General features: G+C 34.2%; 1 protein-coding gene across 7 annotated transcripts in view; it reads right to left on the bottom strand.

Annotated features, from left to right (window-relative positions):
- The window catches only part of AP3B1 (adaptor related protein complex 3 subunit beta 1), a 264,956-nt gene that overhangs the window by 134,053 nt on the left and 103,574 nt on the right, over positions 1-27,329 (bottom strand). For all 7 annotated transcript variants that reach the window (XM_025438344.3, XM_025438347.3, XM_025438345.3 and 4 more), the window contains 6 exons: positions 18,489-18,644; positions 13,744-13,841; positions 12,599-12,653; positions 12,440-12,511; positions 10,023-10,085; positions 6,201-6,333 (listed from right to left, as the gene is read on the bottom strand). In XM_025438344.3, coding sequence (XP_025294129.3) covers positions 6,201-6,333; positions 10,023-10,085; positions 12,440-12,511; positions 12,599-12,653; positions 13,744-13,841; positions 18,489-18,644 — 577 coding nt within the window. The remainder of the gene's footprint in view (positions 1-6,200; positions 6,334-10,022; positions 10,086-12,439; positions 12,512-12,598; positions 12,654-13,743; positions 13,842-18,488; positions 18,645-27,329) is intronic.

Genomic DNA, 27,329 nt, shown 5'->3' with positions numbered 1-27,329 from the left:
ATACGAGTACTAAGGATCATCAGTTGTGTGAATCATTAATAGTAAGAAAGGTGGGATCCCTGGGTGGCGCAGCGGTTTGGCGCCTGCCTTTGGCCCAGGGCGTGATCCTGGAGACCCGGGATCGAATCCCACGTCGGGCTCCCGGTGCATGGAGCCTGCTTCTCCCTCTGCCTGTGTCTCTGCCTCTCTTTCTCTCTGTGTGTGACTATCATAAATAAATAAATTAATTAAAAAAAAATAGTAAGAAAGGTGTTACTATAGAAATAGCCTGACTTCAGAGCCAGAATTAGTACACTTATGTGCTGGATTCTCTCCATTTGCCTGGTGAATCCACTCTCTGACTTTCCTGACCCACTCTGTGCCCTTAGAGGTTGATCTCTGCAGATTGCATCAACCAAACTCCCTTGTCCCTAGCTTCCAGCTATGTTTAGCTAATAGGAAGCACCAGCAGATCAAAGGGCAGAAGGAGATTGCATTTACTATCCTGGATCTCTCTACTGCCAGGTCTACCTGGTAGTGTATGCATTCATCTATTGATAGTTTCAATTCTTCTGGAATGGCTCTCACCTGCTGAGTCTGGTAACTGCTCCCACTCCTCACACCTCACACCCCTTCCCTTCAATTCTAGATATGATAAAGGGGTTTCCCACTATCACTAGCCTGTTAGTCCCAGAGTTTTACATCATACCTTCTTGGTTTCTCTTGATCCTGCCCATACCTTATAAATAGTTCCTTTGTTAAATTCTCTTCAATCATCCTTTTTAAGTGTACCATCTGTTTCTTGCCAGGGCCTTAACTAATATAGTAATTGGTCCTAGGAGTGGCTCTAAGGAAGCAGATCCTGAAACTGGGATTCTGGGATTGCGTTATTACACTGAAGTTGCTAATCACTGGTCCAGAATTACATTTTTGGTGGCACCAGCAGAGAATTGTAATCCAGTTAGCCAGAGCACCTAAACTTATGTATGGAATGAATCTTATATAAACAATTATCAATGCTACTGATGTCAAATAAGTAAGTCAACAATGCCTTTATTATTTTGACATTTTTTTTTTATTAATAGGGCTTCAGGGACATTAAGAGATTCCCCTGGCATATAACAAATAAACAAAGGTTTATTTTTAATATTATAATGGAAATACCATGATTTGTATTATTATTTTCTCTGAAATATATCTTCTTATCTAGCTCCCTTTAAGAATACATGTAAAATTTTTATGATTCTAATCATTAAACATACATTTTTTCAAACTACCTCTTTCTCCAGAAGGTTAAATGAAGGTTATACGGTTTAGTTTATGGTATGATAAATTTCTTTCTCTTCTATAGTAACATATAGTAGGTACCTTATCCTCATGATTTTAAAGATGAAGAGAGGAAATGCACTAGATTTACAGGACTTTGTCCAGAATTCAGAATGTACCATTCATCTCTAAACTCTAAGAGGTGCAACTATTACTTACACAAAGACCACCACTTTGACCTTTGATGAAAACAAAGATTAAGATCCTGACTTTCTCAAACTTATACTTTAGTAAGAAAAATTAAAAGTAATGAATATGCAAAGTAGAATATGGTAAATATGATTTTAAGAAACCAGAGTATTTTTTATTTTTAAAACATATTATTGCAAAACTAGGCCAAGAAAAAAATACTGCATTACTTTTATTATACACGAGAGGTAGGATTAGCTATAGTTAAAATATATATTTAGCATCATTTATCCTTTAATGCTATATCCTTTCCTATTGTTCTTATAAATTACCACAAATGTAGTGGCTTCAAACAATACAAATTTAGCATCACACAGTTCTAGAGTCAAAAGTTAACAGTTTAACCTTTATGGGGCTAAAAGCAAGATATCAACATGACTACATCTCTACAGAGGTTCTAAGAGAAAATCCACTCTTTACCTTTTCCAGCTTCTACAGGCTGTCCATATTCCTCGGCTCAAGGCCCCATTCTGGCAATGGTATCGCTCCAAGCTCTGCTTCAGACATGACTTTCTTGACCTCCCTCCTTCCCTAAGGACCCTTCTGGTCTCCATCTCAAGAATCTTAATCATATCTGCAAAGTCCCTTCTGCCATGGAAGGTGGCATATTCATAGGTTCTGAACATAAGGACCTGGACATCTCTGGCAGGAGTCCTATTCGGCCTCACCCGTGTGCCTTCTCATCCCTTCACGTAATCCTACCCCTTTTCCTTTATGCTATTCCCTATTTTTCAGAGACCACAGGACTGTGGTGCTGCTCTACCAGAAGCAAAAAAATGATTCTGTATTCTGGACCTTTTCTGGCTTCTGCCTTGTCCTCATGGTCCTTACTCTAAGATGTATAGCCCAATTTTTAAAATTTAATTTCATTTTGGTACGAACACCTAACATGAGATCTACCCTCATAACAAAATGTAGTTACATTAATGTTGACTATAGGTATAATATTGTACAGCAAATCTCTAGAGCTTATTCAACTTGCTTAAATGAAACATTATGTTTTCTGTTTAGTAATTCCCTGGGTTCCCTTTTCCTCCACCACTGGCTACTTGCATTCCACTCTCTAAGTCTATGAATTTGACTATTTTAGGTTTCTCACACAAAGCGGAATCATTCAATATTTGGCTTTTTGTGGCAGGTTTATTTCACCTAGCATTGTCTTCAAGGTTACTACGGTCTACTATTATCCTCATTTTACAAATGAAGAATCTGAAGCACAGGGAGATTGAGTAATTTATTCAAGACAGCATTAACTTTCAAACACAGGTAGTGTAGTTCTGCATGTTAGCAGACAGCTCACAACAGAGTAAGTGGTCAATACACAGAACTATAATATACTTGTTTTATATTACTGTCTCCTTTCATTAGACTGTTAACTCTGTAAATGCAGGAACCTTTTATAGGCTGAATGAGTATCTTATTTAGCTATTCAACATATACTAATTACCCCCAATGTATTCCAGTTCTCAATAAATATTTATTGAATTATGTAAAACTAAATGAAACAACAACAAAAATAGTCCTCTGCCCCAATCCTTTTAGTTTACAATTGACGGTAAAGTTATTCAGACAAGCAAATTTTGCTAATAGGTTACCAGAAGTAAATTACCTTAGACAATTAAATTATCCTAAGCCAGATGAAATGCACATATGCAATTTCTCATAAAGGTCCTTGAGAAATTTGTCAAATTAATCTTAGATAGTGATACCAAACTATTTTAGGCAAGCTTCAAGTCTGCCTAGAAAAGTCCTCTCCATGTCAAAGGAGAAGTCAGTTACATTAAAAACAAACAAACAAAAAAACCCCCTACAGATCTAAAAAGAATGTGTTAAATATATGGAAAAAACAATGGAGTCTAACTGCTGTCCCTAAGGTTTGTTTTTTGTTTTTTGTTTTTTTATTTATGATAGTCCCACAGAGAGAGAGAGAGAGGCAGAGAGACATAGGCAGAGGGAGAAGCAGGCTCCATGCACCGGGAGCCCGACGTGGGATTCGATCCCGGGTCTCCAGGATCGCGTCCTGGGCCAAAGGCAGGCGCTAAACCGCTGCGCCACCCAGGGTTCCCTCCCTAAGGTTTTAAGATACATTATCTGAACAGATGATGAGATATTTGTATTAATATCAAAAATCACAGATCCTTAGAACCTCAAAAGACTATATAGATTTTAAAGAAACTGAGACCTCATTCTTGACACCTATTCCTAAAAGCAGATCTTTTAATAGAAGAAAGGAGCTCTGTTGTCCGGATTGGTCATTTTAAAGTTAAAAATATTATTACTTTCTTTAATATTACTGATTTTAACATAAATATTCTCCTTATTTGTTTTACTACATTTTTTTTAAGATTTTATTTATTTGAGAGAGAACATGAGTGGGGGGAGAAGCAGAGGGACAAAGAAAAGCTGACAACCCACTGAGCAGGGAGCCCTCCATGGGGCTTGAGGGGCTCAATCCCAGGACCCCAGGATCATGACCTGAGCCGAAGGCAGATGCTTAACTGATTGAGCTACCCAGGCGCCCCTGTTTTACCACTTCTTTTTTTCTTTTAAAGATTTATTAATTTATGATAGACATAGAGAGGCAGAGAAACAGGAGGAGGAAGAAGCAGGCTCCACACAAGGAGCCCGATGTGGGACTCGATCCCGGGACTCCAGGATCGCGCCCTGGGCCAAAGGCAGGCGCTAAACCGCTGAGCCACCCAGGAATGCCCCCCTGTTTTACCACTTTTAATGAGGTTTTCGAACTACAAAAGTACAGCACATATGAAAAAGAATTAAGAACGAGACACTATAGGCTAATGATGATTATGCAACCAAAATATGGACAATTTAAGTTTCTAAAATATTCAAACTGCAGGGAAAAAGGCCATTGTTATAATGACAGTTTTGATTTACCAAAAACAAAATCCTAAACATCAAAATATCAGAGTTTAAATTAGTAAATCTTCCTACTTTTAAGAGTGAATATAGATTATATTAGTCTCCCATAATCTAATTATAAAACAATCTACTCTTCCCTTCAAAGTACTACTAGGGTAGAATATTCATCTTTTAAATCAAAGTCAATAAAAAATACTTTCAAGAAATTTACAAAGCTGAAGTAGAGATAATTGCTTTAAAATCCACAACTTGAAAATTTCACATGAGAAAAAATGGTCAAAAACTAGAATTCAGAAACCTTAAATAATATACTTTGTATTTAAAAGAACCACTGAGTATACTAACTAGCTTGTAGTATTTTTCATATGCAACTAAATTTTAAAATAATTACCCTGGTAAATCCTGGTTCATAATCCCTAAGGTTCTGGAAATATTTTTCCAAGAAATGTCTCATATACAATCAAGAAGAAAGTTATTATTAAGATACAGGAAATAAAACAGGTTTTTCAACTCACATTTTAATGTGTGACACAGAAATAGAGACAAAAGGGAAGTAGATATAGGTAAAGTAGATGAGGTAAAATGAGAAGTAGATATAGGTAAAATGAATGCCATTTAGCATCCTAATCTTCTCTAGTTACATTTTATAGTAAACTTAAAAAAAAATCTATTTCCTTGAAATGTTTGTTGCAACTTATTTAGTTTTAATACTGAATGTAGAAAAATGTTCTACCCATCTTATTACCTTAAGTTTACATGGTTCAAGTTTATATTTTTATGTTCACAGTAAAAAATCACTCCTAATTGGGCAAAATTTTGTTTCGGTTTGTTTTCATTAGAAATGCTTATCACAATGGATGGTTTTCTAAAGAGATCTACATTTGAGAATTCATAATTAGGGATAACAGTTATTGTAGTGAAAAACAAAATAATATAAATGTAAAATGATCAATTTTCTTAGGTTTCAACTTGCGCTATGTTGTATATGCCTAAATATGACATAATTATACTTAGTATTCCACAAATAACTTCAATGATTTTACACAGAAAATTGAGCTTTTCCTAAAAAATGTTTTAATCAAATATACAATTATAATAAAAATTCTATACATAAATTATTATAAAGGTGAAAGTTGACCAATATTTATCTTTCCCCAAATGGCTTTACTTGCTCTAAAGCCATACCACAGAAATAACTGACATTTTACCACAGAACAGTATGACATCTAGATTATACATTTCACTGGTTATCACCTACCCAGTTTTACAAAATGTTTACGTGTTGTTTGGCTTAAAAACACGAAGTTGTTTCAAACGGATGATTTTTAAATTAAGTTTCATATTGAATATAAAATCATTAGATGAGTTTCTGGAAAAAAACCTTTGAAGGTACATAATAAACATTCTTTTTTGATCTAGCCACTTCTCCATGTTATATGCCTTTTAGCCATTTGCCTGCTTTTAGCACCCTCTGCAGGTGAACCAATATAAATACATGACTACATGTCATTAAAAGCAGCAAAATAGAACCTTTGTAGAAAGGGTATAATGAAGGTGACTGAAATGTAAAGAAATAAACAAGTTATAATTTCTTAGTCCTATTTAGGAAAAATACTCTAAGTTTATTATCTGATTTACTAAAACAAGACAAAAGTGTGCGTGTATGTCTTTGTATTTCAAAGATCAAATGCTACTCTCATCATGACCATGCTACTGACATACAGGAAACACTAAAATGCAATGTTGAAAACGTTACAATTTGAAGATCATGCCAAGAATATCCAAATGATAAATTACTTGCAAATAAAATTAAATCGTCAACTTACCATCTCTGTTGGATAAGAGACATACCAGGCCACTGAGGCATGTGTCAGTGACTTCTGAGATGTTGGTTGCACATCTGCCTATCGTTTGAATAGTGGCTGCTGCAAACTGTTTATCCTGGCTTTTCACATAGGTCTAAAAAATACCATTTCAATTAGTTTATACTTTGGTAATATCAAGTAAACAAAAAGATATTAAGCTTTGTAAAAAAAAACAAATTTTATAATATGAATATTCTCATTTATATGCACAACAGGTCCAAATGATGACTTAGCTTAATTTAATTTTGTTTTTTTACTTAAAGAATGTGCCTATAGAAGAGGCACATTTTCAAGCCAGGTTCATTCACCTGTGGCCACAGAGGCTTGTGACTCCAAAACAGATAGTAGGGAGCAGTCACCCAAAGACAGCAATTAGTTTAAGTGCAAGGTTGAAAGAGATGATGAGAACTCTCTCTTTGGAGGTTTCAGTTCATTTAACCAGCAGCATCTGTGAATCTATGAAAAAAAGGGTTGCTTTTTCAGAGACACTAAATCTAAAGTTAGGAGAAGAGGAAATGGACAAAAATACTATGACAAACATTTTCAAAATGGTATCTGAGTGGTAGTAAAACTATAATAGCTACAATAAGCAGTATTCCAATAGACTTTTAAAATACTCAGTTTGTAACAAAATACCAGACTTTTGAAATAGATTTTCTTTAAAAGAATGTTTTAAAAACATATTGTAAACTATGTATTTATATAAACTTAAAAAGAAATCACTGACTTAATAACAGGAAGTTAAAAGATCTTCACAAAATTTACTATAGCTGTAAAGAATTTCACTTTGATTATAACTTTCCTAATTTATTTTTTTAAGATTTTATTTATTTATTCATGACAGACAGAGAGAGAGAGAGAGAGAGAGGGAGAGAAAGGCAGAGGCACAGGCAGAGGGAGAAGCAGGCTCCATGGAGGGAACCCAACGTGGGACTTGATCCCGGATCTCCAGGATCACACCCCGGGCTGAAGGCAGAGCTAGACTGCTGGGCCACCGGGCTGCCCTAACTTTCCTAATTTAAAAAGAGCTTTTATTGTTTATAGAAATGAACATGCTTTATGTGTATAAAATATAACATATTTATATATTACAATGTATGTAAACAAAATTTAAAATCCCATTTTCAACTGAATTTTTATTTATTTATTTTTTAGAAATAAGCTTTCCTCTCCATGTGCAGCTCAGTCTCAATCTGAAATCAAGCATCACATGCTTTATTGACTAAGCCAACCAGGCAACCCTCAACTGAAATTTTTTAAAAAAAGATTCCGAACCTCAAATGAGAAGTACGTAATGTAAAATGAACACTATGGTTACTTAACATACCAAAGAGGATGTATATTTAAATGGTGCCAAAATGACAAATGGAAGAGGAAATCTAAGAACATCTAAAACCATATGGATTTTGTTTGTGAAAGCAGTACCAAGAACAGGATTAAATACTGAAGAAAAAAATTAAATTCTCTTAGTTCCATGTAGGAAAGATCGATTGTATTTAAACCACTTTCTAGCTGATGACCTAATTTCCTCAATTAAAAAATATATGTCTTGGGACACCTGGGTGGCTCAGCGGTTGGGCAGCTGCCTTCAGCTCAGGTCGTGATCCCGGGATCTGGGATTAAGTCCAACATCAGGCTCCTGATAAGAGCCTGCTTCTCCCTCTGCATATGTTTCTAACTCTCTCTCTCTCATGAAAAAATAAATAAATCTTAAAAAAAAAACATAAAAACTATATGTCTTTAGAAAAATTCTGTTTTACTCAAAAAGTTTTAAGTAAGCTGGTCATACCTATAAACATAACCCATAAACCACACAAATAAGGCACAAATGCTGACAGTGATAAAAGTAGATACATAAAAAAAGAATATATTAGAAAGTCTAACTAAATGATGGACTTTATTAAAAATCCTAATATTAGATGAAGTGGCTAGACACCAATATTTTGAAATAGGTCCAGTGTGTCACCTCTGTACAACTAAACAATGCTATAAAATTGCCTGAGATGCACCACCTACATCCCCAGTAAACTTAACATAGCAGGAAGCTGATAGCAAAAGGACACCCAAACAGTTTACATACAATAAGAAAAGAGACAAATGGAAAGACTAAGACAAAAATAAAAAACTTAAAAAAAAAAAGCAAATTTATAAAAATGAAATAGAAATCAAACCCAATTAATGTTCTCTAGGTATGTATTACTTGAGATACTGTATTTTCTGGCATATATAAATAAAAGATGACTGGGTATCCAAAACATTCTAATTTATTTTTTAAAAATTTTTTATTTGTGGGGGAGGAGCAAAGGGAGAAGGAAAGAGAATCTTTTTTTTTTTTCTTTTAATTTTATTTATTTATTTATTCATGACAGAGAGAGAGAAGAGGCAAGACACAGGCAGAGGGAGAAGCAGGCTCCATACAGGGAGCCTGACGCGGGACTCGATCCCAGGTCTCCAGGATCACACCTCAGGCTGCAGGCGGCACTAAACCACTGCGCCACCGGGGCTGCCCAGGAAAGAGAATCTTAAGCAGGCTCCACACCCAATACAGAACCCAACTTGGGGCTCAATCTCACAACCCTGAGATCATGACCTTAGCTGAAATCAAGAGCTGCATGTTTAACCAACTAAGTCACCCAGGCATCCTAAAACATCCTAAGTTTATAAGGAATACTTCTAGAAAAATATATAGCATAAAAGTACAGTAATCCAGTTATAAAATTATAAATTATAGGCATGCTATAATATTCTACTACTCCTGTTATAAGTATAAGGTCCCCCAGGTAAAAAAAATACAATATTTATGTAGCTAAAAGGAAATTTAATATAGGTATATAGGAGGATAATGGCAACAAAATAAAAATCCACAGAAGTGGAGAGTTAACAAAAACTGATTTGTGTGTAGCATGTGGTATATTTTTACTAAGAAAACTGCTGATGAGATACACAATTCGTAATATTAGGTTTTCTATTGCTATTGTTTTTTTTTTTTAATTTTTATTTATTTATGATAGTCACACAGAGATAGAGAGAGAGAGAGAGGCAGAGACAGGCAGAGGGAGAAGCAGGCTCCATGCACCGGGAGCCCGACGTGGGATTCGATCCCGGGTCTCCAGGATCGCGCCTTGGGCCAAAGGCAGGCGCTAAACCGCTGCGCCACCCAGGGATCCCTCTATTGCTATTGTTAACCACTAAGTGTCCAGAGCTGACCCCTCCATCTTAAAGGGCATATACCCATGAGGTAATTGTTGAATAATACTTTTTTTTTTAATAATACTTTTTAAAGGGTGCATAGCTGGGAGACATCCCATCCATAGCATTAATGGTTTTAAAAAGTACAAAACAAAAACAATGATAAAAAAACATCATGACAGGAGCAATTTGGACACTATCTAAAAGAGTGATAGGTCAATTAAACAGGACAACCAGATAAGAAGTGAAACCATTTTCAGAATGCAGAATATGGAATGGACTAGTGATAATGACAGCACAGAGATATGGAATCCTTCCCAATAACATAATTTAAAGATAAAAAAGTATAGTTATAAACTACTCCTTCAAATTCTATGAAAACATGAAAGGGACTACTATTTCATTTCCCTTAAAATTTAAATTTGTAGTTAATGTTTATGTGTAGAAATTTATAAATTTCTTTTCTCGATCTTGTCCCAAATCACTGTTTTATTTAACACAATTGCCTACTTGTGAATTGAGAAAGATGTATAGTTCACTGTACACTAAACAAATGTTTTAGAAGTTATTTTATAATTAGCACTGTATACAAACCTGAAATTCTCGAAGCAGAGTTGATATGTTGGCTTCATTTGCCAAGTTTGTCAAAATTTCAAGCTACAGTAGAAAAAAAGAGATAGTAACATTGTAAAACACAAATAAAAAGGATTAGTTTAATAAAGACCAGGCATTTCACAGAAAGGTAATTTTTGTTTTTATTTTTATTTATTTATTTGACAGAGAGAACAAGACTGAAAGAGAGAACAAGCAGGGGGAGCAGCAGAGGGAGAGGGAGAATCAGATTCTCCACTGAGCAGGGAGGCCAATGCAGGGCTGGATCCCAGGATCCCAGGATCATTACCCGAGCTGTCGGCAGACATTTAACCAACTGAGCCACCCAGGTGCCAGCCAACCTGCAATCGACCAATCGATCAATCTATTAATTTAATTTGATAGAGAATTTTTGTTTTTAAAAGAGGTCACATTGTTACAAATGTTGTGAGGCATTATACCCTTCTGGTAAAGTTTGTCTTCCTACATTTCCAAATAGAGAACAGGTAATTATGTAATGCTTAAAAACAATTAGGAAAAAGAGAATCCTACATCTTCCCTGTTTGTCCCAACTTTACAATTTATATCTAATTAAACAATTTAAGGTTGTTTGGCACTTTTATTCCTTTACTAACAAAGTTAGAAAACAACTTGCCCACCATGTAATACCTGTTTTCCAAATACCAATTAATTCTTTTGACTGATTTGTTCTCATTCATCCTACCATTCCAAACACTTGGACATTTTAATTTCTTCTTTTGGATTCACAGTTACAAGAATATGCAACTGAAAGTCTATCTCTTGGACTCCTGGGGCTCAATGGTTGGCTGAACACCTGCCTTTGGGTCAGGGTGTGATTTGGGGTTCCAGGATCGAGTCCCACACTGGGCTCCCCATAGGGAGCCAGCTTCTCCCTCTGCCTCTGTCTCTGCCTCTTTCTGTGTCTCTCTCATGAATAAACAAACAAAAATAAAATAAAATAAAAGACTATCTCCAATAGGCTGACTTAAAAAGTTTCATTTCTTTCTTGTAAAAAATATTCAAATAAAAAAAAATTCAAATAATCTGAAGGAAAGCAAGAAAAAGGAAAAAAGGAACAGAGAACAGATGGGACAAATAGAAAACAAAACATAAGATGTATGTGTGTGTGTATGTATACAGTCATATTAGTAATTACATTAAAAATAAATGGTCTAAACACTCCAATTAAAAGGGATAAATTGTAGAAGTTCTTTATATATTTTGAGTACTAGTCATTTTTTAGATATATGTACTGGGAATGTTTTTTCTCAGATTATAGCTACACTTTGCATTTTATTTTGAAGAAAACATTTTCATTGTTTGTACATTTTTTTTTAAAACAATCTTAAATATATAGAAAGGGTAAAAAAAAACTATTTTGATCTGAATCATTTGAGAGTTGCCAATGTGACACCACATCATCCCCAAATGCTTTTGTGTATATTCCCTACAGCAAGGACATTGTCCTATAGAACACAACAGAACCAAGAAAAACAAGAAATTAACACTGATACATACATGCATGCAGTCATCACTCCCATTTAAGTTTCACTAATTATCTCAATCATATATAATATAAAGGGATCTAGTTCATTATCACACATTATGTTCAGTTTTATCTTTAGTCTCCTTCTGTCTGAAAGTTTCTCAACCTTTCTTTTACAAGCTTGACATTTTTGATAACTGCAAACCAATTATTTTCCAAAATATCCTACAATGTGGAGATATATTCTATTTTCTTAGGATTACACGCAGTTTCCATGTGAATAACCAATCATTCCAGTATTCTTCATATACATGGATCTGTTTCCATGCTTTCTATTCTATACTATTTATTTTTCTAAGTATCATATTAATTTTCACATCTTTATATCTCTAACTACGTTCTATAATGTAGTTATTACTCTCTGAACACTCTTTCATAATCTGTTAGCATTAACTATTTCTTTCTCCTATTCCCAAATCCACAACCTCCTATTCAATCTACCAACCAAAACAAAAAAGTTCACAAAAATATTTTTTAAGATCCACTCAAGCATCATCCTTCCACAAGTCTTCCATAAATCCTAAAGAATTAACCCCCTCTTTCTGTTCTGCCCAGTACTCAACTCAAATCTCTATATCACTTAACAATACATAGTACTAAAATTATCTATTTACACGTCTGTCTCCTTCAGTATACAATGGGTTATTCAAGGTGCAGGGAGTATGTATAAGCTTTGTATTATTAGGATGCACCATAGTAACTGGATATAATAATAAAGTTTAGAAAGTATAAGGAAAATCCCTAAATGTGTTTTTTAAAAAGTAGGTGTCCATTTTGCAGATGCTAGAAGCTTTAGCAGTATCCTCAAAGTAAAGATGTACTAAAGGTACCAGAAAAATAAAAGCATGCATACCTTCAGTATTTTGATCATAGTTGGATCAGTTGACCTAACATAGAAACTCTTCAGATAAGGTTCAAACATACCCTAGATTATAAAAATAAATATATAAATACATTTATGGTACTAATACATTCATTTCTCTCTTGAATTATATGTTCACAATGTACATACCTTTCTCTGAATTGACATAGTTGCTATATTCTGTAGGACAATATACTGCACCTCCCTAAAAATTAAAGGAGATTTTTCATTGGATATGTTTTCCAATTAAGTGCCCTTATGTAAACAGTATATTAAACAACCAAAGAAATCAGCAATAAGTTTTATATTGAATTCAAATATAATATTAAAAAGTTTCAGGTAAATCTTAGATATTTAAAAAATAAATAAATCTTAGATATTTATGTCTTCTTTTTAAGCACACTTTTCCTATAAACTACTAATAAGATTTGATTCATCATGAGGAAAAGTTAAAATCTCTTTTACAATTCTGTGTTCCTAAGATGTAAAAGCCTATACTATAGCTGCTCTGAACATACTCAAGGAAGTATTCTTAGGGCTAATGGAATAAACATGACCATACAATTAATATAAACTCTTAATTAGATGCTCATTGTGTCAGTTCTGGCCACTGTGATAAAAAAGATTAAAAAAAAAAGTCCTGTTATTTTATGTCCAAATATATTAAGAAATGAAGGTAGAACTGGGTCTAGTATAAAGCTTTATGTGAAACATACATTTCAGATCCTTCTGATAACTTTTGAACTAGCTACAGAAAAGAAAAATTACTGAACTGATAAAAAGGAAAAGAATATGTATAAAGACATAGGAAAGAATAGGAACACAAAGGATCTCATAATGACAAAAGTCAGTCTAGAGCTAAGCAGTTAGTGGTGCTATAAAGACAAAAAGAAACATGCATCTTCCCCCTCCCAACTCTATTAGCAAAAGTAAGCACTCAATGAAAGAAATTTTATATTTAAAGTAACTAATTACAACAAAATACTCAGGGTAAGCTAAAGAACTGAAACTATGTTATAATTTTTAAAACACGGAAAACAAAACAACCTCAAAAATCTGATCTTAAACTTTGCCAAAATATTCTCAATCCCTTTGGGCTTGAGTTTAAAAGAAATTTTATACTTAATCATGAACTTAGAGATAAATAGTATAAAAGGCTTTTATGATGATCCCTTAAGTATGAAACCTTATAGACAGAATACAGAATCATGTAATAAATGTCTGAAAGACGGATTACATTTGTTCAAACATTACTTTTAAAGGAATACAAAAGGAAAAACAAAATCAAGTCCTACCTATTACTACGAAGTAAACGCACTAGTGATTTAGAAATAATGCCAACTTCAGATTTTGGTGATATGTGCCAATACAGCTGTGCAACTGCCATAACCACCTAAAAGGTAAAGCAAAAAAACAGTAAGAACTATGAACATGGGAGCACTCTACAATTTCAAAGTACATTCCTCTTACATATATTGTTTTATTAACTCCTATAAAATTCCTGTGAAGTAAGATGAATATGTTGCTACCCTTCCAAGCAGGCTGAACAGTGTCCTCCCAAGAATTCATGTCTACCCTCAGAACGTGACCTTACTTGGAGATAAGAGTCTTTGCAGATATTACTAAGGTAAAGATGGAGATGAGATCACACTGGATTAGGGTAGGCCCTAAATCCAAGGAGTGTCCTTATAAAAGACAGAAAAGAACACACAGAGACATGAAGAGAAAATGTAAAGGTGGAGGCAGTGACTGGAGTGATGAATCTGTAAGCCAATGAATGCAGAACTGCTGGCAACCACTATAAATTAGCAAAAAGTAGTTGCTTCCTTAAAGCCACCAGAAGTAATCAACCCTTTGATGCCTTGATTTTGGACTTTCAGCTTCCTACAAAGTATGAAAATAAATTTCTGCTGTTTTAATTCACCTGATCTGTGGTAATTTGTTATGACAGCCCCAGGAAACTAACACATCCTCAAAAAAAAGAAAGTAAGTGTTATCAGAAAAAGGATGTTAAATGAACTACACAAACTCTATCAGCCAGTATATAGCAAAGCTTTACATAGCACTCCAAATCCCAAACTCTTAATAGTGTTGCTGTTGCTTTGAGATTGGGAATATTTTAAAAGTTATAAGCATATCTTTCCAACTGAAGCCCAGAAGTAACAAGTAAGCTGAAAATTTAAAAAATTGGTACATTAAAATTATAATTAAATGACCTCTGTTAAAACAATCCCTCTAAAATAGCAGCATTTGAAATAATCTTTTTTTCCAAAATGCAGAACTTTAAAACTAGTCTTTTCTTCAAAACCATTGTAAGAGTGATAAGAACTTCTGTCATAAAATTTAAGAGTACTGTTTCCTCGACACACCTCTATACTTAGATTCAAAGATCAAAAGACCAAACTGAAACATTATCCAATTCAACCTGTGACAAATGCAGAGATAGAGCTACACTAGCTAGTTCTATCATCTTGACTTTAGTTCAGAAAATATATTAATATTACCTTCTGCTGGTTCTATAAAGTTCTAACAAATATAGGTGGGAGTTTTACATATGCTTAAAGAGTATGCAATACCTGAGGGTGCCTGAGATAAAAGGAGTTCCTTCCAAAACTAACAAACATTAAAAAAAAAATTTTTTTTCTATATATTTAAGAAACTTAGGGATCCCTGGGTGGCGCAGCGGTTTGGCGCCTGCCTTTGGCCGGGATCGAATCCCACGTCGGGCTCCCGGTGCATGGAGCCTGCTTCTCCCTCTGCCTGTGTCTCTGCTTCTCTCTCTCTCTCTCTGTGACTATCATAAATAAATAAAAATTAAAAAAAAAAAAAAAAACTTAAAAAAAAATACAGTTCACAGAGTCCTAAATTTACTATTCTTGGCACTTTGCTGCACTATTTTTTACAAGGATGATTTATAGCTTTCAGATACTACTTGAGAATTAGAGGAATGTAAGGATATTTTATTTAACTGTGATCCACAAATACACAGTAATTACAGAACAAAATCTCTTGAATTTAAAATCTTATAAAATAAGGGTGCCTGGGTGACTCTACCTGCCTTCAGCTCAGGTCATGATTCTGGGGTCCTGGGATTGAGCCCCACATTGGGCTCCCTGCTCAGCAGGAAGTCTGCTTTTCCCTCTACCACCACCTCCACTCTCCCCCCCCCCATGCTCGCTCACTCTCTCTCTCTCTCGCTTGCTTTCTCTCAAGTAAAATTTTTTTATTTTTTTTAATTTTTTTTTTATTTTTTATTTATTTATGATAGTCACAGAGAGAGAGAGAGAGAGACGCAGAGACACAGGCAGAGGGAGAAGCAGGCTCCATGCACCGGGAGCCCGACGTGGGATTCGATCCCGGGTCCCCAGGATCGCGCCCTGGGCCAAAGGCAGGCGCCAAACCGCTGCGCCACCCAGGGATCCCTCAAGTAAAATTTTTTTAAATGAAAGCTGAAACTTAACCATAATGTATTTTAAAGAAATTAAACCTTTTTCTATTAAAAATAGTCCAGTGCTACTGGCAAAGAGGTAAACTGTACTTTCTATTTGTCACTTTTTAAGATTCTAGATGGCTCTCAGTATGTTATCTCTTCTAATAGATTAATTAGGGCACTCCTTCAAACCCACAGGAGGTACATACTTTCCTTTTTCCTTAGTATTTACAAATCTAAAAGTTTAAAGTTTTTTGAAAAACTGGAATTTGAGGGCAGCTCCAGTGGCTTAGCGATTTAGTGCTGCCTCTGGCCCAGGGTGTGATCCTGAAGACCCGGAATTGAGTCCCACGTAGGGCTCTCTGCATGGGGCCTGCTTCTCCCTCTGCCTGTCTCTCTCTCTCTCTCTCTCTCTCTCTAATAAATAAAAATCTTTTAAAAAATAATAATAAAAAAATAACTAGAATTTGAAATTTATAGTCTAATTTGTAAAAGCCAAAAGCTCCCATATCATCAAAGTCCAAAATGACTAAAATATACAAATAGACCTCCTACAGTTAAATTATGGGCATTCAGGATAAAGTATATCCTATAAGCAATCTTCTATTCCTAACTACTCATACCACTGTCACCTTATCCACACTGTTAGAATAGCCTCCCAACATTCTGCTGCCAATGTCCCTTATCTCCAACTCAATCTACACAACACTGATGAACTAAGTTTCCTGAAAAAAATTCTCAGTCTCTCCTTTAACTATTAGTAAGGCTAAAACAAGGAAATCTACTCACAATCCTTCAAGTCAACCTTTATATGTATCTAGCAGCATCGTATTAGCAGGATACCAAAATATATTGAAACAGAAAGTAAACTACCTCTATTTGGTATACAATCAAATAAGTAGGGAAAAAAATACAAACTATTCTATTTGTTTCACCATTCAAGAAAATTTTTGATCAGTAAGTATTTACACTATAAATTCAATTCCCAAGACAAAGATAAATAGTCAATTATAAGGAGAAATTTAGGTTGCAAGTTACAGCTACTTAAATACAATCTGGCCAAGCTGGCCTCACTAAAATATAATCATATTTTATAACATTAGTAAAATAGTATTTTTTATTACTATGTATGGTTATTTTAAAATGATATAGAAACTAAATTACCAGGTATAATATAAAAAATTCCGCTAATTACCAAGATACATATACAAAACACTAAGCTCTAAATTTGCAGGCATTGGAAAACTTAAGATAACTCAAATAAAATTCCTCATTTTCAAAGTTTTTATTAATTGAACAGAACAATTAAGAATATTTTTTAATTAAAAATATTTGAAAAATGTTTTGCTTGACTCCATCAAATGTTTAGATATAACTTCCAGTTAACAGGTAACACAGAGAACAGAAGAAAAAAATAAATAGCATTATAAGGAAGGAAAGATAAAACCCAGAACATTTCTGCAAAGACTTGAGAGGTTTAAGAGCTATAATAACCAGGTACCAAAAAAAGAAAGGGGGGAAAAAAAACAGGTACAATAGATAATGGTTTAAATTATCTATTTATAAAAGATAATTTAAAATAAATTGGTATTGAATGAGAAAAAACTTTATTGAAATAGACAAGACTGACTAGGAAAAAAAAGGTTAAAAAGTTCTATGTACAGTATTATTTTTATCATGATTTAAAAAATATGTATGTGTGGACATACACATGTGAATATATGTATATTTATGAAGAAAAAGGGTCCAGAAGAAAATGCATCGAAACATAACTGATTTCTGAGCGATGGGAATATGTTTTAATTTCTTTAAAGTTTTGCTAGCCCTTATTTCCTAATTTTTTATTTTGCCCTTGTTTTCTTTTGAAATATAAAGTGTATTTAAAACAAAAAGATGTAAAACAAAACCTGAGGACTCAAGTGAAAGTGATTTTTTTTTTTTTTAAACATTTGGGATCTCATGAACCCACTCTTTTTTTTTTTTTTTTTTAATTTTTATTTATTTATGATAGTTACACAGAGAGAGAGAGGAAGAGAGAGAGGCAGAGACACAGGCAGAGGGAGAAGCAGGCTCCATGCACTGGAAGCCTGACGTGGGATTCGATCCTGGGTCTCCAGGATCGCGCCCTGAGCCAAAGGCAGGCGCTAAACCGCTGCGCCACCCAGGGATCCCGTGAAAGTGATTTTTAACACTATTCCTACCAGTTAAAATTTATTATGTATGTGGTATTATACTAGACACTTTCTTTATACGTTAGTCTCTTAAAACTCTTATTATAGTTTCATATGAATATTATGGACTGATACCATATGAAGTACTCTCAACTACATTCACATAAGAGAGAAATATGCACAGTCTTCCAATACAGTGAGAAATATCTTGAGCTCATGTTTAGGAAAAGCCAAGTAACAGAACCACAAAAAGTAAATGAAGTCTAGTAGACACGTAACTACCAAACCAAGAAATCTCATCAAAACCTGTTTTCTTGGTGTATAATCAAATAAACAAATGCTCCATTAGCACACTGAAAAATCATTTACTAAACTTACATACTTTTAACCACTGTTTAAAAGAATCTGTGAATTATTTCTTATAAGGATTTTAGCATACCGCTGCATTCCTGCTCTGAAGCAAAGGCTTTGTATTCCGAATTAAAAGTCTATGGTCTGGATCCATAGCATATGGCTTCTTCTTTTGGTCAGTCTTTTCCTTCTGTTCATCATCAGATTCATAGAAGTTCTTTTCATTGTCTTCTAAACCATCATCCTATAATAAAAGACAAAGAAAACTTTCTTTTTAACATCTATAGTCATGAGAGTATTTTACTGTAGGATATTACTGTTGAAAGGAATTTGAAAATATTATGCTACCTGTATAAAAGAAACACCTTGCTTTTTCTCATATTTTATAACTATATTTTAGTGCTATAAATAGAACTTCTTTTATATTATATAGTAAACCTCTGAAAATATTAAATCCCCATAGATATATCCAAAGCTGACCAAAGGCATAACTTGACCATGAGACTCTACCAAAGCCTATAATATAAGATTACCTAAAACCTGAGAACTAATTCCTTACATTATCAGTCACTCTGTAACTGGATCAAATGATCAAAACAAAGAGAATGTTTCAACTGCAGCACACATAAAAGAAATCATAATAAAACTTGACAGGTTGGGATCCCTGGGTGGCGCAGCGGTTTGGCGCCTGCCTTTGGCCCAGGGCGCGATCCTGGAGACCCAGGATCGAATCCCACATCGGGCTCCCGGTGCATGGAGCCTGCTTCTCCCTCTGCCTGTGTCTCTGCCTCTCTCTCTCTCTCTCTGTGACTATCATAAATAAATTAAAAAAAATTTAAAAAAAAGACTGTTTAAAAAAAAAAAAAACTTGACAGGTTAAAAACTAGAGATTAAGTACATCCCTATGTTGTCAAGAAAGACTCAGTTTGATACTTATGTATATCCACAGGGGTTGATTCTATACTTTTACTTTGTACTTTTAATTTGAGTTCATTGTTATATCTGCTAATAAAATCTGCCTACAGGCAGTCTTAAAAACAAATAAAAAGCATACAAAGACAATAATTTCTACCTGGATCCAGTTCAAGGACTGTTTAGAGGTAATTTTTGTTACTAACTACCTGAAACATACTTTTCACTTCTGAAAAGATGGAGTAGATGTACTTTTCCCTATTCCTCTATATACAACTAGAAACTGGAGAAATTATATAAAAAATAGGAAAGGTAAGAGAGAAGAAAGACTGGATACGGATCTCAGGACCCAAAGAATGAAACAACAGTTAAATTCCTTGGGGTTTCATTTTTACCACATATATCAAAGACTGAGAAGCTAATAAGCCAAAAATACCAACCAGAGATAAAACAAACCCTCCAAAAGCCCGATCTCTGTAGCCAAAAGGACCCAGAAAAAGAAAATCTAGCAAGACTTTTTTTTTTCCAGAAAATACCTACTTTACTGCAACTACCAATAGAGAAAAAACTAAAGTCCCATTCCTACCTCTATCAGCAAAGGTGGATGTAGGAGCCTACACTTCCAACCTTGCCATGCTGTAATAAGATGCTTCAATCATCCCACTGGAGTGATATCAAAAAGGCCACCATAGCCAAGACTTTAATTTCCACCAGGAGATAACAAGGCACCTCCATGGTATCAATGAAGACAAAGTGAGGAACTTGCACATCTAAGTCTGCCTATCAAGAACAAAGTGACCTTATCCCTCCCCACTGAGCTAGTGTAAGAAAATACTGAGTGAACACTCGAGATTTACAGCACCACCACCCAGTAGTACCAATGACACTAGTGGAAGAAACATGTAGAACAGCTAAGAGGCATTTCTATTCCTCCCAGACTGTCAGTCATCAGGACAGAATTACTCAGGAGCCAGAAAACGTCCATAGTAACAGCAAAAACAACCTCCCTGGTGTGTCAATGGAGACTGAGTGGGGAAACTGGACTTCTACCATGACCTGGCAGTACTAAGGCAGCACATCCCCTATCCTTCTCTAATGCAGGGTATCAAACAAACCCAGATAAAACAGAAGATCTAAATAAAATCCAGAATCTCTTAATAGCCAAAATATCCAGGTTTCAATAAAAATTACTCATCATTCCAAGTACAAAGAAGATCTAAAACTGGATGAAAAGAGATAACCAGTAGATACCAACACTAAAATGACAGGAATATTAGGATTATCTGATTAAGATTTTACAGCAGCCATCATAAAAATGCTTCAATGAGCAACTAGGAACATTCTTGAAATAAATGAAAAATAGAAGGACTTAGCAAAGAGTTACAAAGTCTAAAGAAAAAAGATAGGATATATAAAAAATAAAAGACCAAAAAGAAATGTTATAACTGAAAAATACAGGAATCAAAACTAAACAATGGCTAAATTCAAAAGCAGTATTAAAGGGACAAGAAACCATCAGTGATCTGAGCCATAATAAGAGAAATTGCCCATTATGAACAACAGTGAAAAAATAGACTGAGGACAAAGGAAAAACAAAAAGAAAAACACTCCCCCTCAAAACAATACAGACCTTTGAGAACTTGCAGAACTATAACAAAATAACATCTATTGTCATCTGAATCTTGGAAATAGAGAAGAAAAAGGGTAAGGTTGGGTGACTATTCCAAGAAATAATGACTGAAAAGTTACTATATTTGGCAAAAAAAAAAAAAACAAAAAACAAAAAAACCAGCCTTCAGATTGAATAAGGTGAGTAAACCCTAAAAAGAACATAACAAGACATATTAATAAAGTAAAGACAAAAAGAAAAAATATGGAAAGCAACATGATAGAAAAGACACTGAAGAGGTGGTGGTAATGAATCAGAGCGAATAGTGATAAGGATAAAAATGTAAATTCAAGAACTACTCAGAAGTTGAAATCAATAGGGTGCAGTGAGTGAATGTGAAGGATGAAATAGGAGCACTTAATGAAGATGTCCCCATTCCCAGCCTGGATAATCAAGCCACTAATGATGTTATCAGGTAAGATAACTGTGTCCAGGGGGTGTAAGAATCTCTCTTTTTCAAGGCTGTTTGCTATACAAACACCCTTAAAAGATAGTCCAAAAGAAAACCCTATGCGGAAGAGCTGCAAAAATGAAAAAACATCTCCCAGTAGTTTCTTTTGTTCATGAATGACCTGGCCCTATTTCTAAGTGAATCCTCTAAGAATTCACAAATTCCCCCTAACAAAACAAAAAGTGTGATTCGTGATCCATTTTTACTTCAACATGGCAGAAGAGTTTTTAAAACAGTTACGTAACTAAGTAAAGAGTTTTAAACTTGACACCAAAAGTACAGCCCATAAAAGGGAACATTAATAAATTGGATCTCATCAAAGTTAAAAGTTCCTGCTCTATGAAAAACTCTTAAAAGGAATAAAAAAATTCTAGACTGTCAGAAATACCTGGAACCATACATATGTATGACAAAAGACTAGTATCCAGAATACAAAGATAACTCCTAAAACTTAACAGTTAAAAAAAATTTTCAATTTAAAAAAGGGCAAAAGATTATCATTATGGACTGTACTGCACTTCTGACTCTACAAATTCACATGTTGAAGCAAGTGACCCTATGCCAAACTAGGGCCTTTAAAGAGGTAATTAAATTTAATTGAGACCATGGGGGAAGGGGGGGCACCCTAATCCAACAGGACTAGTGTCCTTATAAGAAGAAAGAGACAGACATCAATGGTGGCACACACACACACACAAAAAAAAAGCCATGTGAGTACACAGAAGACAGCCATTTGCAAGCCAAACAGAGATGCCTCAAGAGAAAGCAAACTTTCCAACACCTTGATCTTGACCTCCCAGCCTCCTGGAAGAAGTGTGAGAATGTGAGAAATAAATATGTTAATCAAGCCACCCTGTTTGGTATTTCGTTACAGCAGTGCTAGCAAACTAATACAGACTTCAACAAATAATTCACCAAAGGACATATTACAAAATGGCAAAGAGCACATTACCTATTCGGAAAACACAAATTAAAACTAGAGCAACATTAAGACTACACATATCAAAATGGGTCTCATCTTATATAAAAACATAGTGACAACACCAAATGATAGTAAGAACACAGAGGAAATAGATCACTTTATATGCTGGTGGTGACCATAAAAGGTTACAACCACTCACAGTTTGGCAATTTCTTACAAAACTAAACTTGGAATTATAATACAATCTGGTAATCGCACCACTGGGCATTAATCTCAATGGAATTGAGAAAATTGAGTGGAAAAGAGAAATTTATTCTCATACAAAAACCTGTACACAAGTATTCATAGCAGCTTTATTCCTATTAGCCAAAATGGAAACAACCCAGATGTCCTTCAATGAATGGTTAAAGGAATGGTAAATAAAATGGTTAAATATTTATGCCATGGAATACCACTCAGAAATAAAAAGAAACAAACAATGATACACACAACAACTTTGATAAATCTACAAGCAAGTATGATGAGTGAGAAAAATCCTAAAAGGTTACATACTGTATTATTCCACTTATATACCATTCTTGAAATGATAAAATTATAGAGACAGAACCAATTATTGATTGCTGGGGATTTAGAGGGGCAAGGTTAAGCACAGGGAATGAAGTAGGTTTAGAGATGCAATGACAACATGAAGGATCTCAGTGATGGAAATATTCTGAGTCTTGACTTTATGAGTGTCAATATCTTACTAGTTTTGCAAGACACTGCCACTGGAGGAAAATAAGCATAGGTTACACCAGACCTGTATTCTTAAAACAGCATGTGAATCCACAGTTATCTTAAATTAAAAAGTTCAATTAAATAAAACTAAAGAGAAAAAAAAAATCAACAAACTATTTATTCCTTTTTTCTTTCTTCTTCTTTTTTTTTTTTAAGTAGGTCCACTCCCAGAGTGGAACCCAACACCAGGCTTGAACTTGTGACCAGGCACTCTAAGTCAATAAATTATTTAAAAGCTATTTGTATATACTTATTCATTGTTACAATAATAAAAGACATGATCTTAAATGTTATAGGTTAATACCACTTAAAGAAGTATTTTTCCCTTGCCAAGTATGTGCAGATAATATACAATCTTTACTTAAATCTTGACTTAACTATCACTGAAAATACTTTTCAACAAAATACAACTATTAGGTTTTTAGAAGCATATTATTTCAACAATTTTTAAATTCATCATAAAAAATCTTAAGAAAAACTCCAAACACAAAAAACACAAAATAATACTACTCTCTGGAAACAAAAGGAGTTTTTTTAAAACTAAGTAAATTTTAAAATAAGTAAACTAGATATTGTAACATTATCATCTTCCTTTGAATGCATAATTCAAAATGAATTACAGTTGATCCTTGACAACATGGGGCTTAGGGGTACTAACCCCTACACAGTTGAAAATCTGAATATTAACTTTTGATTCCCTAAAAACTTACCGACTAATAGCCTACTGTTAATCAAAGCCTTACTGATAACATAAACAATTAACATATACTTTGTATGTTATATGTATTAAACACAATATGTATTACACATATGTGTAATATATGTATTACATACAATAAAGTTAACTAGAGACAAGAAAACGCTAAAAAAAATCATGAGAAAATACATTTACAGTACAATACTGTATTGAAAAAAAAATCTATGTATATGGGACCTGCACAGTTCAAACCTGTGTTGTTCAAGGGTCAACTGTATCTTCCAGTCCTCTAAAGGCAAAAAAAAAAAAAAAAAAGGAGGGGGGACTATATTTGCATTTATTTTATGCAGAATTTACTTCTGAGCCATAAGTTTTTGTTTTTTCAGTTTTTTCTGGGATATCTTTTTCTTCTGTGCAACCTGCTCTGGTTTAGGAACAATCCACTCTTTTTCAGTAAGGATCACCTCAACGTGGCAGGGAGAGCTCTTATATAGGTTAATCCAACCAAGAGCCCTATAAATTCAATGCCGCATCTGAGGGTCTTTGTTCACCAGAATTTACATCTGAATCCTTAAGTTCAGTATTACTCTCCACATTGTAAAGCATGTACAGTAAAATTTCAGTACTCTTTTTGGGTCACTGACCCAGTGTCCAGCCCCACTGTTTGGCCTGGGCATACCTACCAACTCCATCACTATAGTGATGGAATGGCACACATTGCTTCTGCAAAGTGACAACTTTCAGATATCTGATGGCTTTTCAGATGCATAGTCTTGATGGCCTGGGAACTTTCACAAATGTGTTCTTAAGGTGAACACGACGATTTGAACCTTCTGATTTATATGATTTTGTAGGGTTTAACGGGCTAACATATCACCTTCAAAGATCACCTCAGGCCGCTTACAGGAAGAGATGATCCACTTTAATCAAATGAAAGTTGAAACTCTAACCTGAAATTGATAGATATATAATGAAACTGCTGTGTTAACACAATCTAACAAGCAAAATCCTCAAATGCACATAAAAAGCTACTAAGCACTTACTCATTCCATTTCTCCTTCATTATTAATATACTTTATTTATTAAAGTTCAATTATATTATTTTAATAAAATATATACTCGCATTGCTTAATTAATAAAGGAAGGGCTGATGTTTTTATGAGGTTAATGAATGAGATAAGGTTCCATATAGAATGGGAACCAATCTCCAATAATTTATATCTGAATCTATGTTGCTGCTGGTTATATTTTCACAGGTGTTCAATCCATCAGAACAGACATCAGCCCAAAGAGAATGGAAGCTATATGCAGACAACCAAAATAGATATATACTACACATAACACCACTTCCATAACAGCAATGGCTGGCAAATTACTTGACCTCTTCTTGTGTTAATTTACTCATCTGTGAAAGAGAATAAAAGCAGACCTGTATCATAAAAGTGTTTATAAAGACTGATTACTTTAGTGGAGGTTATACAAGGCATTCTGTGTCTTCTGCATATTAAACACTCAAGTAATAGCTATTACCATTGCTTTTATTAAGAAATTTTATTTCTAAGAACCATTAATTGACTTCAAATCAAATATACCTAGTTGCCAAATATAAAGAAAAGTTTACCCCTGAAATTTCCCTCCAGAAAGAAATTGTCTCATATATAAGAATTTACAAATATAACACGAGGTTCTTCGACAACTGTTTATTTTCTGATCATGATGTACTATTCGGAGAAGTCATTATAGAGAAACAACTTTAATCAATGCTAGTTATATTTTTTTTAAAAATGCTAGTTATAGATGCTTAAAAGAAGTCCCAAACTCCAGTGACAAAAATGTCTTTTTTTTTTTTTTTGAGATTTTGTGTATCAGGGAGAGAGAGAGAGAGAGAGAGAAAGCACGAGCTGGTGGATGGGCAGAAGGAGAAGACGACTCCCCACTCAGCAGGGAGCCCAATTGGGGGCTTGATCCCAGGACCCCGGGATCATGACCTGAGCTGAAGGCAGATGTTCAACCGAGTCATCCAGGTGTCCCAAAAATGTCATTATAAATAAAGACTTTAAAGCTCACTTTAGGGCAGCCTGGGTGGCTCAGTGGTTTAGCGCTGCCTTCGGCCCAGGGTGTGATCCTGGAGTCACAGGATTGAGTCCCACGTCGGGCTTCCTGCATGGAGCCTGCTTCTCCCTCTGCCTGTGTCTCTGCCCCTCTCTCTCTGTGTCTCTCATGAATAAATAAATAAAATCTTAAAAAAAAAAGCTCACTTTAAAAACAAGTAATCCAGGATTACAGAATTCTGCTTCCAGTAATAGCTAAAGAGACAAAACATGAAATATATCTGAAGGCACTAACAAGTAAAAAGAACAGTGATGAATTATGTAGGCAAGACCCAGAAGTAGTACATCTAGAAATCCGACTGAGATTTGTAATTGCTTTTCCCTAAAAACATCTGCTATTACTTAACAGGAGGCTGAGAGGCCTATAATTGAGCAGAGCTTTCAGCAGATTCACAAAAATACAGAAACAAAAACTAGACATCAAGACACATCAAAAAGCAAAATTCCTACTAACTCTCATGATTCTTTAGTTTAAAAGCCTGAGAATCTTAAAAGTGAATTAATTTAATTAGGTAAATAAATTAATAAATAAATAAAGCCTTTTAGAGAATAAAGATGCTAAAATTAAAGCCCAGCTTTTAATCATCTCAACCCATAACGAAAAGAATAAAGTGAATCAGATTATTGATACCCTTACCCTGGTAATATTCCACAAGCAAACAAAAATCTATAATCCAAAGCTTCAAATTAGTTCAACAAATTTTTATAAACTAAAGAAGGAAAAGAAGGGAAGAAAAAAGAAAAGGTAGTGTCATTAGGGTAAGGATTCAGTTTCCATTTCAAAAGGCAAACAGGATATTAAGTAGAAAGTGGCAAAAGAGGAGCTTCTGAAATATATGTTTCTTAATCTGAGTACTCAATACATGTGTGTATTCATTTTGTGAAAATTCTGGTAAAGAAATTTGCTTCTGCCACATGGACATTATACATTTCTACTTCAATAAAAACTTTTTAAAATGTGTATATAAGAAAAGACACAATGATGTGAATACAAAACAAGAAAAAATACAATAAAAAGAAGCTAGATAATAGGGATTAAAGACAAAAATTTAACATGGGCTGTAAAATAACTATAGATTATATGCTCAAGGAATTAATGTGGATAAGATCAAGCTTTTGGAAAGGAATTCAACACTATTAGTTTTTATATAAAAGTGACATTAACTTTTTAAGATCATTTCGATATAAGGTGTTGTAACTTCAGCAACCACTTATAAAGTTAATAGAGTAACCTTTTGAAATTTGACTTTGACTAATTTTATATGTCATAATTTCCACAGACCACAAAGAAAAAAATCTGTGCTTACAGATAATAGTCCAGATATTAAACTTTAATATAATTCCATGTGTACTTGAAAGCAATATTTGGAAACATGTTATTTTTGATAAC

The sequence above is a fragment of the Canis lupus genome, chromosome 3, assembly GCF_003254725.2.
Source record: "Canis lupus dingo isolate Sandy chromosome 3, ASM325472v2, whole genome shotgun sequence".
NCBI lineage: Eukaryota > Metazoa > Chordata > Mammalia > Carnivora > Canidae > Canis > Canis lupus.
The sequence above is the reverse complement of the archived record's forward strand: the minus strand, read 5'-3'. Positions and strand labels throughout refer to the sequence as shown.